At 35.9% G+C, this 21,391-nt stretch overlaps 1 protein-coding gene across 2 annotated transcripts; it reads left to right on the top strand.

The window, feature by feature from the left end:
- The first annotated feature begins 33 nt into the window (after positions 1-33).
- LOC126823710 (nuclear pore complex protein Nup50) lies at positions 34-19,061 on the top strand. 2 transcript variants are annotated; one of them, XM_050552669.2, is made up of 8 exons: positions 34-187; positions 7,412-7,535; positions 7,744-7,827; positions 10,303-10,753; positions 14,025-14,189; positions 16,155-16,230; positions 16,889-17,007; positions 18,633-19,061. In XM_050552669.2, the coding sequence occupies exons 2-8, from the start codon at positions 7,467-7,469 to the stop codon at positions 18,833-18,835; spliced, it is 1,167 nt and encodes a 388-aa protein (XP_050408626.1). In that variant the 5' UTR covers positions 34-187; positions 7,412-7,466; the 3' UTR covers positions 18,836-19,061. The 2 variants fall into 2 exon arrangements, with proteins under 2 accessions (XP_050408626.1, XP_050408628.1); XM_050552671.2 differs by lacking the exon at positions 34-187 and adding an exon at positions 4,025-4,157.
- The last annotated feature ends 2,330 nt before the right edge of the window (positions 19,062-21,391 follow it).

The following is a 21,391-nucleotide window of genomic DNA, read 5'->3' as shown; positions in this document are numbered from 1 at the left end:
ATGGTCAGATATACACGCATACAATAGTTCTAGACAGTGGTGAGATCCACAGAAATTATTTTTGTTTAAATACCATCATTCGAAATTTGGGAATATTTTAAAGTACCTTTGCGCATGAACACAAATTCAGTGATTTTATGGAAAATGGCGGCCCCCATAAGTGCATGACTTAAAGAATTTATTTTCGGTAATACTGAAACAAATGCTTAACCGTTACTATAACTTGTCGTTATTATACCGTAGAATGAATTGTGTGACATTTGATTATCTGTACAGAAGTTAAAGTCAAACTTAACATTATGATTTAACCCGAAAACCACCATCCCCGCGACTTCACTGGTCCCTTACGCGTTAGCCTAGTGCCACGGCCAGTTTATTTGTGCCCGTGGCTTGTGGGTTCTACTATGACATGTAACTTGCAATGATATTTGATCAATACAGTGTACATGAGAGAAATTTTGTCTGATCAGTGGCACTTCTACAACCAATTCTTATTTCTACTCGAGGGTTTTTTCCATGCACGGCAATGTTTACACAGGACTAAGGTTTTCCGTCTCATCCAAATGATTAGTTACTGTTCCTCTACTAGTAGGTACTAGTCAGGTTTTCTGACCTACAACAATGACCAGGGGAATCCACATCGAAAAATCCTGAGAAACTTCCTCAGAAGTGAACCTCAGACCTACCGGTTTAGTTAGCCAGTGCCTTACTCACAGAGCGAAGTGAGCAAAAGATGGTGAAGGGTTTAAGTGCAGGGCCGTAACAAAAATTTTGAATTCACTAGTAGGGTGACCCACCATAAATAAATATCTCCATATATCTCGACAATTACGCCACAATATTTATATATATGCCAAGCCTCAAATCAGTTTCACACAATTATAGTCACTAAATAAACGATCATGTTGTACTTAATAAGCTATGACCATTAATCATCTATAAATAATAGACTGAAAACTGGTTCCAAGTGTCGTCCATAACATCCAGACACTTTTGAGTAAAAGATAGGTTACGTGCCCTTGTTTTGAAATTAGTCTCGCTTAACCAGTCTATCGACCATTCTACGTCTGATTGACAGGTCGGGATGATCAAGACTACTTTTTTACGAAACATAACAGAAAGCTAGAACAAGAAATTGAATTTAGAAATAAGCACGTTAGGTAGCTCAACAATCGTTTTAAGAACCTTGTAAAAGTAAAATGAAACTATTGCTAGTATCATGTTCCTGTCTAACCCGAGTGATTCAGAGATATTATTTGTACTAAACCAAAAGATGCCGCTCTTAACGGTACAGTTAATGATAAAGCGATTTAAAAAATGAAACGAACGTAATTTCTAAATCTGCTGTAATAAACCAAGAAGCTTAATTTCACTGCTATTCAAAATCGTCAACAATAATTTTTTTACGGCTGTAATAGTTGATAGATTTGTAGAAAATTGCACGTGCAGTATCATACTGTCAGAAAGTTGGTCTCGCTACGGCGAATGTGCACGCTTCAGTGGTAGTCTCGAACTATCAGCGGTGGACTTTATTTCTGTAGAGTACATGGGCCACCCTACCACTAGCCCAAGGCTAGTACTAGTCTACTGTTAGACACTAATCCCGGCATTAATTTCAACTAGTCCATAGTTGGACAAGGTACAAGATTTAATCTTCAATATTTGGGTATATGTTTCGTTCCCTTACCTATCTTTTTTGATATAGATCGTAGACTTGTCTGCCAAATAATTAAGGATGTATACCGCTACTTGGTTAACCGGCCACGGTTTGGTTGCACTGGTGAAACGGTTAGAAAAATTACAAACCGATATTCGTTTTCATATTATATCTGACCGTCAAACCCAGGAATGGTAGCCACCACAGCATTGATTTCTTTCACATAAATACTTCAGGTGGCACTTTTCATTTGTAATATATCACATGAAATTAATTGTTTTACAGTATTTATTAACCTGGTAACTCTATAAACAGTGTCCAAATGAAACAAATCAGTTTGATGTGCTGATATAATATTAAAATAGACAGGATAGTAAAATTGTTTATATTATCACTCAAGCTGATGCTGTGTGCCCATAGGGTCAAAGTTGACGACATACGGGTCACTGGTACCATTCAGCATAGCCTGTGTGTAGTGATCACATGTAGTAAATTCTTTGGAAATACCTGACATGTTAAATAATCAAAATTATTTTGTATTTAAAAATACAAAGGTATGCTTTCAAATATTTATGTCAAAACTAATCTTATAAAGTATGAGCGAGGCTTTTTTTTTAAAATCAAGCTTATTTCGGATGGTTTATACATGACCTGTCAAAGCGTGCAAGATGGAGAAATGAAATGTGATGAATGAATGAATAGAAGAGGTACAAAACATGTCCAATCCGCTCAAAGTAGAAAGTCCGTTGTTATGACTGAGTTTTCCTTGGAATTGGAAAAATAAATATGGGATGTTTTACAGTTTATTTATCTATATCGTCACTAGTTTAATTCACAAACCAGTGAAAGGGCACTAGCCCAGGACTAGTACGGCTAAATAGATCACTAGCCCGTAAGTTATTTTTGGTAGCCCCGGGGGCGGGCTAGTGGATTTTTACAACCCTGATTTAAGGCCATGAGGAACATACGTGTAGTGACTTTTGACAATGAAAATACATTTAATAAAGAGGAATATACAGTCCTTCATGTTTATAAAATTGTGCGGGAGCCATAAAAAAACTCCTGATACCTTGAATATATGCAGTTTAAAAGTAAACAAAAACTGAAAGTAGTTTATTAATCTTAATATTTAGGAGAGTGATTTAGCTAATTTGCAGGAGTCTTTAATGACTCCTTCGAAGGAAAGCCGACATGCGTCGACAGGAGAAGGAGCGAAAGCTCCCCTTAAACGTGAAGGACTGAATATAATAATATAGTAGCTGAAAGTCTTTTGGCTTTATAGTTTACTATCAGAATGCCCGGCTTGCTCGGGGGTCATAACCCCGAAACCGGAAGTGGTAAACTAACGCCACCTGACCTATGTTACTCCCCGGTCCGAGCTTCCCCTATACCCCAAATTTCAGACTCGGGGCAGACCTAGTGTTGCCGCCAAACCTGAAAAGTCTGGGGGTCATACCCCCGAAACCGGAAGTGGTAGACTAACGCCACCTGGCCTATGTTACTCCCCGGTCCGAGCTACCCCTATACCCCAAATTTCAGACGCCAACCCCAAACAGACAGACAAACAAACGACAGTCACAAATATTAGTATAGATTAATTAATATTATTCCTAGAAGTTCTATACACAGTAGGCCCACATGTATCTTAAAGATGCATTGTGTAGGATATAGAAAAAGCTGACTGTTCTCCCTAAAATAGTTTAAAAATATTAGATAAAAAAAAATGAATATGAAAATATAAAAATCCCCGCTCAACAGTAGTACAAACAGATTTAAGTTGCAACAAGAAGTGGTTTATTCTTCATAACGTTTCAGGTGATACAACCGCTGGTTCAAATGATACAATTAATAAATCCTGTTTCGCCTTTATATATATATATATATACACAATAGTAGTGATGTCACCGAATTTAAAAATTTATACGATGTCCAAATAATGATTTTTTAAAAACAGAAGATTATTGAAATTAACAGTGTAAAAGGATTAGATTGGACTATAAATAATAATAATAGAACAAATTATAGAATTTTTTAAAAGTTAATTGTATGAAAAATGATAAATAAATTGTGATATGAAATTAAATATTTTCATAAATTTAGTTGAATAAAGATTGGTAAAAAATATTTTGAATGGAATAGTACACATGTGGTAAAAAATTCATTGCAGCGGCGTTTTCTTCATTGTGCGGTTTATCCAAGGTTTATCGTGTAGGAAATTTCTATTGGATAAGAGAAATTAATATTCTAGATTACCAAGTACTTGTACCATTGCCACGATAATAAACGAGGTCTTGATTTTCATTCTTCAAATTGTTTGTTTCCGTGAGTGGCAGTAATATTATGGATTGTCTAATCCACTCAATATCTAAGCCATCCGATGGTTTAGAGAGTTGATTATGGCCTTGTCATGTGAATAAATGTCTATAGAAAAAATTATCTGTTGAAGCCAGACACAAGACTAATAGGCAGAGTTAGCTCTTGCATAATGCCTTTTACTGTGGTAATAAATTCAATTCTCTCACTTTTGACAAGACAATAATATGTATCTACATATGTATTATACATGGTGGGCTATTCCATGTCAAGTGAACAAAATTCTCAGAAAGTTGTAAAGTTAAAAAATTATATGTTATAATACTTGCAACATTATACAAAACTGCAAAGTTATATGACTCGAGCATTAATATTGACTGAGATATGACTTTTTGAATAGGGGTACCCTTTCCGATGTTTTGAAACTACTATTTTTATATGCCCACATTTTCATGTGAACGTATATTGTTTTCACCCCTATCCGACTGTCACACATTTGTTTGTAGACACTGTAGAGGTCACAATTTTTATCTGATTTCAACAAAACTTGAAATGTAGGTTTATCTCCCTAAGATCTCGCTTCCTTTCGATATTGGCATGTATTGGACTGTAACTTCATGGATTAGGGCCCTCAATTGTACGAAAAATCACGTTTTTAGCTTGTGGACCCAATAGAGGTCACAATTTTTATATGCCAACATTTTCATGTGGACGTATATTGTCGTCGCCCCTGTCCGGACGTCCGTCTACAATTGTTTGTGGGCACTCTACACGTTACAATTCTTTTCCGATTTTGACAAAACTTGAAATATAGGTTTATCTTCAAAAGATCTCGGTTGCTTTAGATATTGGCATGTATTGAACCGAAACTTCATGGGTTATGGCCCCTGATTGAACGAAAAATCACGTTTTTAGCTTGTGGACCCTATAGAGGTCACAATTTTTATACGCCCACATTTTCATGTGGACGTATAGGTTTATCTCCAAAAGATCTTGGTTGCTTTCGATATTGGCATGTATCGGACCGAAACTTCATGAATGAATTATGGCCCCTGATTGTACGAAAAATCACGTTTTTAGCTTGTGGACCCTATAGAGGTCATAATTTTTATCCGATTTAAAAAAACGTTTTAGTATATCACCATTACACCCTAATGATGGTTGAGCTCATATTTCGTGAAAATTGGCCTAAAACTGACAGACAAATGGCCGCCCCTAGTTCTCAAATATCGTAGAAATATTGTATATCAAGGTTGTGGACCCTCTAGAGGTCACAATTTTCTTCTGATTTTGATGAAACTTGAAATGTAAGTTTATAACACAAAGATCTCTGATGCTTTCGATATTCACGCATATCGGACCGTAACTTCCTGAATTATGGCCCCTGATAGTACAAAAAAATCGTGTTTTTAGCTTGTGGACCCTATAGCGGTCATAATTTTTATCCGATTTAAAAAAACGTTTTAGTTAGTATATCACTAGTATATTAAAAAAACGTTCAAACATATCACTGTTACACCGTAATTTTGGTTGAGTTCGAATTTCGTGAAAATCGGACCATAACTGCCAGACAAAATGGCCGCCCCTCGTACACAATTAGTGTAAACATCTGATATATCAAAGTTGTGGACCCTCTAGAGGTCACAATTTTGATCTGATTTTGATGGAACTTGAAATGCATGTTTATAACCCAAAGATCTTGGTTCCTTTCGATATTCGGGGATATCGGATGGTAACTTCCTGAATTATGGCCCCTGATTGTATGAAAAATCATGTTTTTAGCTTGTTGTAGAAGTCACAATTTTTATCTGATTTAAAAAAAACATGTGAATATATTACCATTACACACTAAGATCTTGGTTCCTTTTGATAATCGCGTATATACGAACGTAACTGCCTGGATTATGGCTCCTGATTGTTCGAAAAATCGCATTTTTAGCTTGCGGATTCTCTAGAGGTCACAATTTTTTTTCCGATTTTAAAAACTGTTTAAATATTTCACCATTCCACCATAATGAAGGTTGAATTCGAATTTCAGGAAAATCGAAATGAAACTGCCCGACAAAATGGCCGCTCTTTGTACGCAAATTGTGTAAAAGTATGCAATACGAAGGTTGTCGACCCTCTACAGGTCACAATTTTTATCTGATTCTCATGAAACTTAAAACATATCTTTATATCCCAAAGATCTCAGTCCCTTTTGATATTTGCGCATTTAAGACCATAACTTTCTGGATTATTGCCCCTGATTGTAAAAAAAATCCCGTTTGTTTTTGTCCCCTGCCTTTCGAAGAAAGCAGGGGACTATTAAAATGGGTTCGTCCGTCTGTCTGTCCGTCTGTCTGTCCGTCTGTCTGTCCGTCACACTTTTTGGGACACAATAACTCTCTTCCTAATTGAGCTAGAATGTTCAAACTTGGTGTATGTGTTTATTAGGTCAATGCCTTGATGGAGTTCGAAGATGAGCATTTTCCGCTTAGGGTAAGCAGAGATAAGCAATTTGATTGGTTGATGCTTTGGGACACGATAACTCTCTTCCTAATTGGGCTAGAATGTTCAAACTTGGTGTATGTGTTGATTAGGTCAATGCCTTGATGGAGTTCGAAGATGAGCATTTTCCGCTTAGGGTAAGCAGAGATAAGCAATTTGATTGGTTGATGCTTTGGGACACGATAACTTTTAATTGAGCTAGAATGTTCAAACTTGGTGTATGTGTTTATTAGGTCAATGCCTTGATGGAGTTCGAAGATGAGCATTTTGCGCTTAGGGTAAGCAGAGATAAGCAATTTGATTGGTTGATACTTTGGGGCACGATAACTCTCTTCCTAATTGAGCTAGAATGTTCAAACTTGGTGTATGTGTTGATTAGGTCAATGCCTTGATGGAGTTCGAAGATGAGCATTTTCCGCTTAGGGTAAGCAGAGATAAGCAATTTGATTGGTTGATGCTTTGGGACACGATAACTTTAGTTCTAATTAAGTGAGATTGATGAAACTTGGTGTATAGTTTCATTACAGTAATACCTTGACTAAGTTTGATAATGAGCATTTTCTGCTCAGGGTAAGCAGAGCGATACGCAATTTGATTGGTCGAGACTTTGGAAAACAATAACTCTCCTACTTTGATTGTTAGACTATAAGTAAAGATATACTGTTTGATTGTTCAATACTTTGTAAAAGATAATTTGTGATAAATTTATATGTGTCCTCTAATTATTTTCCTATTTCGGCGGGGGACATCAGCCTCACTGTTGGCTTGTTTAGCTTGTTCTCTATCCATCTCTTGCAAAATGTGGGCGTATCCTGCCTGGCAGCCGATGGTTTTACTTAATATCAAAAACATAGAAAATTCATTATTTGACATGGAATGACTCTGATACATAATTTACTAACACTGTGTCACCAGATTGAGAATTTTGTATATTATTTTTTTTTTCTGTAGGAATACAGGATTTTTGTGATTTAGTCGAAGGTCACTGCAGGTTCATTTTATAAGAATGGCAAAGAGAAATGCTACTAGTGAATTAACTGATAGAAACTGGGATCATGAGGATGAACCTGAAGAGGTAATAGAATAGAATAGATAAGACTATAGTTTAAATTTTGAATTATTAAATACATTGTTACCACAATAAAGCCTGGCTTTAAAATACAACAGTCAGTCTTTACATGTTAAGCTTATATCTAGAATTCAAATTGCTTATGAAAAACTTGAAATTGTGTTTATGATCATGACTGACAAGTGTATTTATATATTTTATTGATTGATTTAAGGCAGGAATATTTACCCAGGCCAGTAAAGATATCTTGAAACATCGACAGATGAAGAAGGCAAAGAGAAGAAATCCTAATGAAACGGTTGGTATTGAGTCTGGTATAGATAGGGGGGGCCAGCGAATGGTTAACGCGTGTGCATTGCATCATAAGGTTTGTCATTGAGTCAAGTGGCGTGGTTTCGATTCCCGCTTGCAGCCTGTCCAACCTCGTAGGTTTTCTCCAGGTCCTCCGGTTGTCAAACTTTGTCAAGCACTTGAGCAATTGTGATTCATCTTGTTTCAAGTTGGTAGTTGTGAAATAAGGTGGATTGATATTGGAAATGTGAACTTGGACTATTCTAGAGACAATACTATATATAAGATTAATTTTACCCATGAATGTGAAAAAAAAAAATAAAAAAATTCATAGTTATTTTCTTTATTTTTTTTTTAAAAAAAGGCGACCATTTTCGACAAAAAGTATTTATAATGGTGACCTTTTTTTATACACCCACATTTTCATGTGGACGTATATTGTCGTTGCCCCTGTCCGTGTATCCGTTCACAATTTGTTTGTGGACACTCTTCAAGTCTCAATTTTTATCTGATTTTGACGAAACGTTAAACCCCATTTCATTTCCGATTTTGACGAAACTTGGAATATAGGTGTATCTCCCAAAGATCTTGATTCCTTTCGAAATTGGCATGTATCGGACTGTAACTTCCTGGATTATGGCCCCTGATTGTTCGAAAAATCACATTTTTAGCTTGTGGACCCTCTAGAAGTCACGTTTGGATTCAATTTTAAAAAAACATTTAAATATATCACCGTTACACTTCAATGAAGGTTGAGTTTGGATTTCATACAAATCCAATTGAAACTAACAGACAAAATGGCCGCTCCTTGTACGCAAATATTTAGTGCTATCAGACTTCTTTTCTTGTTGATTTTTATCTGATTTTAAAAACTGTTTAAAATTCGGGAAAATCAAAACACAACTGCCTGACAAAATGGCCACCCTTTGTACGCAAATTGTGTAAAAGTATGTAATACAAAGGTTGTAGACCCTCTAGGGGTCACAATTTTTATCCGATTTTGATGAAACTTAATATATATCTTTATATCCCAAAGATCTCAGTCCCTTGCGTTATTTGCACATTTCAGACCATAACTTTCTTGATTATGGCCCCTGATTGTACGAAAAATCGCTTTTATTGTTTTTAGCTTGTTCTCTATCCATCTCTTGCAAAATGTGGGCATATCCTGCCTTCTAGCCGCTGGTTTCTTGTGAATATAATACCAGGTTCTAAATACCTTGACTAGTCCAAATGTTGTATTTAAAAAAAATGAGAACAATTAACCTGCCTTATTGTAAAGTGTCTCCTGCTAAGAATGTTTAGGTATTTATTTTGACAGAAAATTTAACATGGGTAATCATATATCATCTTATCTGTAAATCAACAAATTTTCAGCTGTATAAAATTGGCCGGATATTATAAGAAACTTCATTGACAATTAAACCTGTAAAATGCTTGTGAATACTCTTGTTACATCTCGTTTGGACTACTGTAATTCCCTTCTATGCAATCTTCCTGCTAATAAGTTGTCTCTCCTCCAGAAAATTCAGAATAAAGCAGCACAAATCATTACCAGAACTAAACCTACTGATCACATTACTCCAGTTTTACATGATCTACACTGGCTTTCTATATCACACTGTATCACTTTCAAAATACTTACTTGCTCTACATTACATTCAGATAATTCGCCAGATTACCTTAAGTCCCCTTTAAAATACAGATGTGACGTCATCCTTTGATGTTGGCATACCATTATTTCAATGTGCCAAGCATATATTATTTATGCTAGTTGAAATTTTGGACCCGCATGACGTATTTCATTGCAAAGCATGTGCGAGTGCCTGTATTTTAAGTTTTTTAATGGTCTCAAGCTTAATACATTGCGTAGTCCCTCGTGCTGTTTCAATATATTACTTAATGTCTCGCTCTCAAACGTTAAACCACACATATACTCCATCCTGTACACTCCGGTCTCAACCACTTGTTTACATCTTTTATCCTTCCACATCTTATGGTAAACGCTCTTTTTTCTACGCTTCTCCTTTTCTGTTGAATACCTTACCTCATGTGTTTGACACCATTTAGCTGATGTGCCATAAATCTCCATTTCATTTCATTTCTCAGTATTAAACTATCTGATAGCATTGTAAGTTTTAAGTGCAATTTAAAAACACACCTTTTGACTACTATTGCTTTTAATACATTGTTATTCCTGGTAAGACAAACGTTTTAACTAGTGAGTAGACAAATGTCTTAATTACTGAGATAGTAAGAAGAAAATACACAACGTGAAAAGGAAGCCAAAGAAGAGAATTACAAATACTAGACAATCAAAAGCCGTTCCAAAATATGTAGTAAGAAAAGAGTACATGGGTCATACGCAGGATGTGGCAACCCACTTTCCACGGCTGACAAAAGACCCAGCATTAATTGTTACTCTCTACTTGATATTATGCTTATTGGAAATAAATATGACAAAAACATTTCTCTTTAACAGGCTTCAGGTGGAGCATTTTCTGGATTCAGTGGTTTCGGTGCTAAAATAAACCCACCAAAGTCAAGTCCGGTGAGCAGTAATATGTTCACTACTACAGCCATCCCTGCTGTTACGTATGGTTCTACAGCTTTTTCTAATACACAAACCACTTCTGTTGAATCCAGTAAAACAGGAAACAAACCTTTGAAAGGAAACAACAAAGCGGATTCTTCTTACTACAGTTCTTTAAAAAGTTTGAATAGATCCCTGTTATCTTGGCTACAGAAACATGTGGAACGTGATCCGTACTGTATTTTAACTCCTATATTTGATGACTATCAAAAACATTTAGTAGAAATTCAAAAGAACAATAATAACAAAGAAAATAAAGACACAGAAAAAGATGCTGATGACAGTGATCCTGAGATTAGTATCAACCCTCGTTTTAGAAAAGAAGACTCTCCTAAAAAAGGTATGAGAATTCTGATTCCATTTGATAAATGTGCCATTATGTGTGTGTGTTTTTTTTTTAAGAAATTCCCAGGAATTTTCTAATTCACATTTTGGAATATAAAATGTACATACATGTACGGGTATTACATCTTTATGATTTTCATTTAATTTGCTGAAAGCCATTGGTCGTCATTTTCATTTTACAGACAAAACTCTGTATCTGATTTTTGCTGGTTTAATCCACTTTAAAATGCACTCAGACTGATTATTTAGCATTTTAACAAATCAAAATAATCTCCTGGTTTTGATGCAATCAGATGAAACACTGACTTGTTTATATCATCTACAGAGGATGCCCAGTGTTAACAAATTTTCAATTCATCGCATCTTAAAAATTCCAGATGATCAGAAAGTTCAATATTTGGTCCAAAATAAATGATGAATTAACATCAATGACTCAGATTCCTGGATACAAATTCATGGACTTAAATCTGTCCTTGGAATAAACATGTGATAGTATGTAAATGAAGTGTGTAAAGTGTCATAATCATTTTCCCCATTTGGTTTTGAACTTTTTGTTCCCCTCCTTTCGAAGAAAGCAGGGGACTATGAAAATGGGTCTGTCTGTCTGTCCGCCTGTCTGTCCGTCACACTTTTTGGGACACAATAACTCTCCATTAGGTCAATGCCTTGATGGAGTTCGAAGATGAGCATTTTCTGCTTAGGGTAAGCAGAGATAAGCAATTTGATTGGTGGATGCTTTGTGACACAATAACTTTAGTTCTAATTAAGTGAGAGTGATGAAATGTATAATTAGCATTTTCTGGTCAGGGTAAGCAGAGCGATAAGCAATTTGATTTGGCCGAGACTTTGGAACACAATAACTTACCTTCTAATTGAGCTAGAAAGTTCAAACTTGGTGTAGGTGTTTATTAGAGCAATGGCTTGATGGGATTCGAAGATGAGCATTGTCTGCTTAGGGTAAGCAGAGATAAGCAATTTGATTGGTTGATACTTTGGGACACGATAACATTAGTTCTAGTTGAGAGTGAGGACACGTGGTCTATAGTTTTATCACATCAATACCTCAACTAAGTTCAATAGTGAGCCTTTTCTGCTCAGGGTAAGCAGAGTGATAAGCACTTGATTGGTCGATACTTTGGAATGCAATAACTCATCTTCTAATTGAGGTAGAACTTGGTGTAGGCGTTCATTAGGTGAATGCCTTGATGAAGTTCGATGATAAACATTGTCAGCTTACAGTAAGCAGAGATAAGCAGTCTGATTGGTTGATGCTTTGGGGCATGATAGATAACTTTGGTTTTAATTAAATGAGAGTGACGGAACTCCAAGTATAGATTCATTATATCATTACTTTGACTAAGTTTGATGATGAGAATTTTCTGCTTAGGCTAAGGAGCGATAAGCAATTTGATTGGTCAAGACTTTGGAACATAGCAACTCTGCTTTTAATTAAGGTAGAATGCTTAAACTTGATGTAGATTTTCATTTGACTGAGTTCAATGATTAACATTTTGAGCTAAAGCTAAGCTGAGCTAAGCAATTTCATTGGTCGATGCTTTGGGAGAAGATAACTTGATGAAACATAGTGTATACTTGATAATCAGTTTGATTGCTTGATACTTTTGAAAAAAATAAATGTGCGATAAATTAATATGTGTCATCTATTTACTTTGGGATTTCGGTGGGGGACATCAGCCTCACTGTTGGCTTGTTTTTTTAAGTTTTGACTTTTAGTGCAGTACATGATAAAAGAAAATCCTGTCGTATTTGAGTTATAAGAGCTGGCTAAAAAGTTCAAAGCCTGAAAAGGATAGATCAATTGGGTTAAAACTAACTTTTGCCATCAACAAATTAAATATACAATCATTGAATGAATCATAGACATAAGAACTGCAACTGTAATATTATTATTGTCTTCATACCAGACCATCTTGTGAACTCACACATTGAAATCAGCAGAAATTGACAAAACTGGCTATAGAGCAGTCATCAAGTATCTGCAACTGAGAGGACTAACCCCAATACAGATACGTGCGGACATGGAATGATGCTCCATCCTTTTCCACTTTAACAAAGTGGGCTGTGGAATATAAGTGTGGCAGAGAGAGCCATGACAATGTCCCTTGTCCTGGAAGGCCATTCAACAACAACCATTCAAGAAAGCATTACCACGTCCGGGTGCATGACATGGTGATGCTGATCGACGATTGACCACTCTTCATATTGCCAATGTTGTGGGCATCTCTTTGAGCACATTATCGCTAGTGAGTTAGGAATGACAAAAGTTTCTGCAAGATGGGTGCCAAAGCTCTTGACTGTGGATCAGAAACGGTTAGATTCCTGACATCCTGTGACAATCTGCTCCGTTTTGAAGCAAATCCTGATAATTTTTTAACCAGATTTGTTACCATGGATAAGACCTGGATTCATCACTTTCAACCAGAATCCAAAATTTAGTCTAAACAATGGAAGCATCCAGATTCGCCAGACACCCCCCAAAAAAAAGCCAAGTCAGTTCCTTCTGCTCTACTGGAAAGGTGATTCCAAGTGATTTCTGCTGATTGACTATCTTGAAAAAGGCCAGACTATCAATGGAATTTATTATGCTGACCTAGGGAGACAGTTGCATAAGGCTATCAAAGCTAAGCGACGGGGAAGGCTCACAAAAGGCATCCTGTTCCACCAAGACAATGCTCTAATGATTGCCATGTCAGCGATCCATGATTGTGGCTTCAAACTTATTGGCCATCCACTTTACTCACCCAATTTGACCCTGTCCGATTTCCATCTGTTTCCAAAAATAAAAAAGAAACTAGCCTAGTAATGATAACGTCATGTCAGCTGTGAATGACTTTTTTGGTGTGGCAGAAGAAAATGTTCTTCCTGAACAGCATCCAGGCCTTGCAACTTCGTTGGCAAAAGTGTGTACTGGTACACCTCAAAGGGGACTATTATGTAGAAAAATAAATGGAAACTATTGACTTAATACAGGTCTTTCACAGATAGGCCTAGAATTTTTCAGCCAGCCCTCATAAATCAACAATTTTCATCTTCATACAATCTTATGAATATTAACTTGGATACACACCGTAAATGATTTGCAAAAGCCTTTTCTATTTACTGGTAAATGGCTATTCATCAGTCAGCTAAATGGCTATTCATCAGTCAGCGAGGTTGAAAAGCGGAGAAATACACAAGGTTATCAAAGTTCATTTATATTGCCAACTCACATTTTTGGATTTTAACTATACATTTATTTATTACAGATAGTACATTTGGGGGTTTTACTAAAACATCAATAAGTGGTTTTACATTTCCATCTGCTAATACCTCTACTGACAAGAGTATAACAAGCTCGGGTTTTGGTAGCTCAGGCTTTTCTTTCGCAGTAAAGCAAGCCACAAACCCAACTGTGACAACTGCAAAAACAGGTAAAAATCTCTATACTTTTTTATTCCACATGGATTGTTTTGAAATTGATATATGTTGTTTACATTAGTGAGATCAAGAAGCCTATTTAATTTCAATGATTTCCGTTAATGTCTTCTGGAGATATGGCCCATGTTTCACTTTATTGCATCTATTGCATCTTGTGAACGCTCTAACGACAACAATTATCATCCAATCTGTATGATATTTATGTACATCCCCAATATTAGTGAAACGAAGAATCCTATTGAATTTCAGCAATTTACGTCTAGAGTAATGGCCCTTGTTTCACTTTGTCGAACCCTGTGAACGCTCTAACAACAAGTTACCATCCGATCTGTATATTTATATGCATTATTTAAATTAGTGAAACGAAGAAGCCTATGGAATTTGAGCAATTTCTATTAAATATGTCTTAGAGTTATGGCCATTGTTTCACTTTGTAGAACACTGTGAACGCTCTAACGACAAAAGTTATCTTCCCATCTGTATGAAATTTATACACATTATGTAAATTAGTGAAATAAAGAAGCATATTGAATTTGTCAGCAATTTCCAATAATTACTTCTCGAGTTGTTTAACATTGTTGAACCTTGTGAACCCACGAATGATGAAAGGTATTATCCAATCTGTATAAAATTTATATGCATCATTTAAATTAGTGAAACGAAGAAGCCGATTGATTTTCAGAAATTTCCAATAATTACTTCTCGAGTTACGGAGGGGGTCATGGTGGCTAAGTGGGTAAAACGCTGGCTCGCTTGCCTGGGGGTTGTGTGTTCGATCCCTGCGTGGTTCCCCCTTGTAAGTGAGGCAGGACGGAGGGTCTGACAAGGACAGCTGTCTAGTCGTCCGGATGGGACGAAAAACGGGTCCGGTGTACACATTGGCGTGCACTTAAAAGATCCCTGACAGTTGAAATTCGATATAAAAGTAGGCTGTAGTGCCACTGTCCGAGCAAAATTTCCCTCATAGCACACTGTATGGCATATACCTGTCTTCAATAGACCAGTTCGGAGCAGAACAGTAGAATGTTAAACCCCATTTCATTTCATTTTATTTTCGAGTTACAGACCTTATTTTACTTTGTTGAACAATGTAAACGCTCAAATGACAAGTCATCATCCAATCTGTATGAAATTTATATGCATTATTTAAATTAGTAAAATGAAAAAGGCTGTCGAATTTCAACAACTTTTATATATTACTTCCAGAGTTATGGCCTTTGTTTCAGTTTGTAGGACCTTGTGAACCCTCAAAGGACGAAAAGTATAATCTGATTTGTATGATATTGTCTAGTACATGTCCCCCATTACCTACAAAAGCTTAGATATGCGACGACCCTTGTTGACTGCTCGGACGATTTAGTTGCTGTGGGCGTATGTTTCGTTGACTGGTAACCTATCTTTAACATTAACATTCCTATCTTTTCTTTTCCAGCCATGAAACTTCGTTTGTTTCATGTTCTGTTATTACTGTCTGGCTAGAATCTCACCTATGTAGATATTAATAATATGTGTTGAACAAGTTTATTAACATCATTTTTATTACATGCCCACATGTGGACACAATTTGTTTGTGGCCACTAGACAGGTCACAATTTTTATCTGATTTTGATGAAACTTGAAATGTAGGTTTATATCCCAAGGATCTCGATTCCTTTCGATATTGGCATGTATCGAATCGTACCTTCACGGATTATGGCCCCAGTTTGTACGAAAAATCATGGTTTAGCTTGTGGACACCCGGGAGGTCACAATTTTTATCTGATTTTGATGAAACTTGATATGCATGTTTATTACCCAAATATCTTGGTTCCTTGCTATATTCCCGCATATTGGACCATAACTTCTTGGATTATGGCCCCTGGTTGTACGGAAAATCACGTTTTTCTTGTTCTGTATCCATCTCTTGCAAAATGTGGGCGTATCTTGCCTTGCAACCGCTGTTTTTTTTATGATTTTAGATGAAGAAGAAGAGTATGTTCCTCCAAAAGTTGAAACTCAGGAAATAAATGAAGAAGGGTCAGTTTACACAAAAAGGTAATAATAAAGGAAATAGGAGTTGCTCCATTCATTATAATGAATAAAAAATTGCATTGATGTGCTAAAGATATACGGTCAGTTAGCATTGTAGAAAGGGTGGCGTTCCAAGAGTATTTGATTATAAAATTCTGTGCATGGTTACAATGGGCAATATACACAGACAAAATGTGAACATAAAAAATGTGAAGTATAAAAAGGGGGTTTATGTCCAGTTGACATATTTCACCAACAATAAATGAACTATCAACAAATTGAGTGAAATGTATTTGAGAATTGAATGACTTTGATAAAAAAAAAAAATCATTCATCTAATCTAAACACATTTTCTATTGTTGCTAAGTTAACAAATTCTGAGCACCCCTATGATCAATTATATCCTCTGAAAATATATATATATAATTTAATGATTTTCTTCACAAAAAAGGTATAGATATACATGTAATAGAATACACAATCTAGGTTGGCATAACTAATTAGGTTATTAAACCAACATGTTTACAGAATATAGGAATTGGTATTCAAATAGTTCGGCAACAAACAAACCTGAGAAAAGATTAAAACATATTTCCCGTTCCTAGAAATTAAATGAACTATGTGATGTATATTTGTTAAGATTTTGTAGAAATAATGTTATCTTCTTTTTGTTATTTTTTAGATGTAAACTATTTTATCAGAAAGATGGTAATTGGAAAGATCGGGGTGTAGGTAATTTACATATAAAACAACTGGATGATGGAAAATCTCAGGTTATTGTTCGAGCTGATACAAATTTAGGTATTTATTTACATCATATTTTTCCTGCTAATAAGTGTAAGCTTTAGTAAACTGAATGTGCGTAAAAATATTTCTGTCAGTAAACCATGTTATCTTTCATATCAGATCAATGATCTGTCATATTAACATTAGAAATCTATGAGTGGTGAGTAGCTGTCTCAGATTTCTCTCACAAAGCGACTAGTTTCGTAAAGTTCGAACTCATCAGGCTTAAGTGAAATTGTGCGGATGTTCCTATTATATAGTCATCAGGGACCGGGACACAAAATAAGTCTCGGATGGACCTGTGCAGTGCTGTATCACCGGAGCAACTGCTTCCGTTTAATGGAGAACAGAGAGACGGCTAAAGAGCTGGTCTTATAAAATGCCTATTTGCATTATTTATTAGGTTGATTGCCTCCTGCTATATATTTCAGACATTACATAATTATAAAAGGAGAGTTAACTGAAAATGAATATATCACCGTTGCACAGTAATGTTGGTTGAGTTTGAATTTCATGAAAATCAGACCAAAACTGCCGGACAAAATGGCCAACCCTTGTACGCAATTAGTGCAAAAATGATGCTATATCAAGGTTATCTAGAGTTCGCAATCTTTATTCGATTTTAATGAAACTTGAAATACATGTTTATAACCCAAAGATCTTGGTTCCTTTCAATGTTCGGGCATATCAGACTGTAACGTCCTGAATTATAGTCCTTGATTGTACGAAAAATCGTATTTTTAGCTTGAGGTCCCTCTAGAGGTCACAATTATTATCCGATTTAAAATAACATTTGAATATATCACCTTTACCCCCTAAGGATGGTTGAGTTCGAATTTCGTGAAACTCGGACTAGAACTGACAGACAAAATGGTCGGCCCTCGTACTCAAATAGCGTAAAAATATGGTATATCAAGGTTGTGAACCCTCTAGAGGTGACAATTTTCTTCTAATATTGATGAAACTTGAAATGTAAGTTTAAAAGCCAAAGATCTTGGTTCCTTTCGATATTTGCGCATATCGGATCGTAACTTCCTGAATTATGGCCCCTGATTGTACGAAAATCGCTTTTTGTTTAGCTTGTTCTCTATCCATCTGTTGCAAAATGTGGGGGTATCCTGCCTGGCAGCCACTGGTTTCTAAACTTGTTCTCTATCTATCTCTTGCAAAATGTGGGCGTATCTTGCCTGGCAACCGCTGGTATCAAATTGGTTCAACAATACAATTAACCATTTGAAAGAAACAGTCTGGTTAATAGAGACTGTAAAAAATCTGTACTACCAAGAAAGTCGTCAAAAGTAGGGTCAGCCAGAGATCACATTAGCTTGGCAAATGTGATCCTAGGCTTTATTATCTTATCAGAAAGCTGGGCGTGTATGGAATAATGGTGAGATATGCTGCAGTTTCCAATCTAAACTGACCAAAAAAAAAATTTATCTGCCTAACCTTGTTACTTTGCTCTGGTTTTCTCCAACTGCTAATTAAGTAGCCATGTGTTTTTGAAAAAAAGGAATTACAGGGATTGTCCCAAAATGTCCAAGTTAAATCCCATTTCTCTCCTTCTAATAATACTCTGCTTTGTTTTACGAGATTTTGATGTGATCTAGATTTATTTAATCAACATTACTTTCTGTTTTCAGGAAATATCTTACTCAATATAATGTTATCATCTGCTATACCCACAAAACGACAAGGAAAGAACAATATATTTATAGTTTGTATACCTAACCCTCCAATAGATCCAAAAGACACCAGTAACACACCAACACCTATGCTAATCCGGGTTAAAACCAGTGAAGATGCAGATGAAATGTTACAGAAATTAGAAGAAAATAAACATTGATTTTTAGTGTTCCCTTATCTTCCAATAACATATTATTCTACTCTGATAACCTGTGACAAAATGAACAAAGAATTTTCTATGGAAATGGACTAAATTATATTAAACAATTCAGTATAATCTTTATTTTTTAAAAAATCTGCACAATCAGAAAAGATTTCAAATTGTAAAATATAAATTCTGTTTTGGAAATATGAAATTGGATTGTAAATAAAATATTTTAACTATGTATTTGTTGATGCTTTAAATGTTTAATGTTTTTGCTCAACCAAAACTTTCATATTGTAAAACAGTAATCCCTTATTTCAAGAACATTAAATTTGAAGAAGAGATATCAGAGGTTTTATTAATTTAAATAAGAGGGTCACTTAAAGATACGTTCCCAGAAAAGTATTTATCAGGTTGTTATTTCCAATAAAAGTATGGCAATTTTGGTATATATGGAAAGTCGAAATATCCAATCTTACTAGAAGAATACTGGATTACCTGAAAAACACTTATGGAGCACATACAGGACAAAAATGTATGGGTTTCCCTAATCAGCAGCCCGGCGATTAGGAATGTCTGCTCGCGTGACGTCAAAGGTTGCACGCGGAGATTGAGTGCTTGATATACATGTTGATAAACTTTATGAAGAGTTAGACGTACAACACTTGCTGAGATAAAAAATCATGGAAAAAGACGTGGGCAGTGGATAATCCGAGAATTTAATTAGTCTTTGATATTTATGATAAATGGATAGCGATTGTCTTGTGTATGCAATGAATTCTTTGCACCCGTTGCTAGGTAGTTCGTCAGCTAAGTCAAGGGACACAAATGACCTCGTTTAATAGATTTTTTTATAGCAGAGGTATTCCCTAGCGTAAACAGTGTTTTGAGAAGGATTTGAAGAAAAAATTTGATAGATTAATTAGTTTGAATATGTTATTAGTCCAAATACATCATCAAATCACCCAGTTTGTACATGTGAACGTATCTTTAACTGCTCTGAGCGTGATTTTAGCACCATCGGTATCCCTTGCAAACTACAGGGCCTGGTTCCTAGAAAATTCTGATGCACGTTCTTGTGCTTAGATTTTAAGTAGACTTTGCATTTAAGTAAACTTACCTTATTTTGTGTTCCCACAAAATTCTTAAGAACATTCTTGTGCTTAGATTGTATGTAGACTTCGGGTTAAGCACAAGCACGGCCTTATGTGTTCCAAGAAAATACTTAAGCACAACTTTGTTCTTAAACATTGTCAATCTATAAAGCAAAAATCCCAAGCAAGGTATACGGCTTGCTTACCAACCTTAAGTTTCTTCTTCAAACAAGGTGACTGACCGTAGAGGTATTTCCTACATCTTTTGATACCAAAGAGACAATTGAAAAACAGAGAAAATCCTTTGGAAACATATTCTTGAGAAGAATGCTATAGTTAGAAAATTTCACTTCTACCCTGAAACCATTTTATTTATTTGCCAATTAGTAAACAACACAAACATGGGCTACTTTAAGATCAGGCGATCTCACAATTTTTCCATCTGTTTGCATGTGCTTGCGTTTTGTTTTTTTTTAGCTTGTGGTGCATTTTATATGTGTATAGGGGACATCTCAAATGCATCTAAATCGGAGGATTACGGTGGCTAAGTGGGTAAGACATTGGCTCGCTAGCCTGGAGGTCGGGTGTTTGATCCCTGCATTTGCCGAGAAAGTTCATCCAAAATTTCCGGCTTGGTTATCCCTCGTCAGTGATGCAGGATGGAGGACCTGACAAGGACAGCTGTCTAGTCGTTCGGATGGTACGAAAAACCAAGCTCCCGTGTACACATTGGCGTGCACAAAAAAGATCCCTTGACAGTTGGAATTCGATATAAGAGTAGGCCGTAGTACCGCTGTCCGGGCAAAATTTCCCTCATAGCACACTGTATTAGCCCAGTTCGGAGCAGAACAGTAGGACGTTAAACCCCATTTCATTTCTGGATCTAAATCAACCATTTGCCAGGAAGTTAATGTCATTGATCTATTTATAACACTGTGCAACCGACCAATTTATGATGTAATTCGCATACCAAAGTTAGAGAGCACCCTAGTCTCAGTTTACCAGTCACAATATGCTTTGAATCATTCTTGACTTATGCTAACATAAGAATGGTCATGCGAATTTTCAAGAGACGGTATTTTATAAAGTTTCTTACATTAAGAATTTTCTAGGAATCGGGGGCCCTGTCTTGTTGAATCTCTAATAGATGTATGCTGCTCACTTGTGTAACTAGTCTGTCATCATCTGTATTTGCCGTGAACCAAATGAATGGGCCTTCTGACTGAATCCAAGCCAAGCTAAATTATTGGGAGCGGGGTTGTCATGTGGTCTTAAAGATACGTAATGTAAGATTTAGATAAAGAGCTGGCCTTCTTGCTATAATAGGTCAAAATAGATCATGCAAAATGAATATATTGAATATTTCCTTCAAATTACTTTATTCTGAGCAAAGTTATCAATGTTTGTAGTTTAGTCAAGATGTGTGCATTGATTGTTTTGTACCCACCAATCTGGTTGTTTGAGACTTAACCCCGCT

This window comes from Patella vulgata, chromosome 6 (genome assembly GCF_932274485.2).
Source record: "Patella vulgata chromosome 6, xgPatVulg1.2, whole genome shotgun sequence".
Taxonomy (NCBI): domain Eukaryota; kingdom Metazoa; phylum Mollusca; class Gastropoda; family Patellidae; genus Patella; species Patella vulgata.
The sequence above is the reverse complement of the archived record's forward strand: the minus strand, read 5'-3'. Positions and strand labels throughout refer to the sequence as shown.

Bases quoted from the DNA above. Each gene is read 5' to 3' on its own strand.
- LOC126823710 (XM_050552669.2), top strand. From the start codon at position 7,467: ATGGCAAAGAGAAATGCTACTAGTGAATTAACTGATAGAAACTGGGAT. The intron at 7,536-7,743 runs GTAATAGAATAG...GATTGATTTAAG, and splicing joins ATGAGGATGAACCTGAAGAG to GCAGGAATATTTACCCAGGC. The intron at 16,231-16,888 runs GTAATAATAAAG...GTTATTTTTTAG, and splicing joins GGGTCAGTTTACACAAAAAG to ATGTAAACTATTTTATCAGA.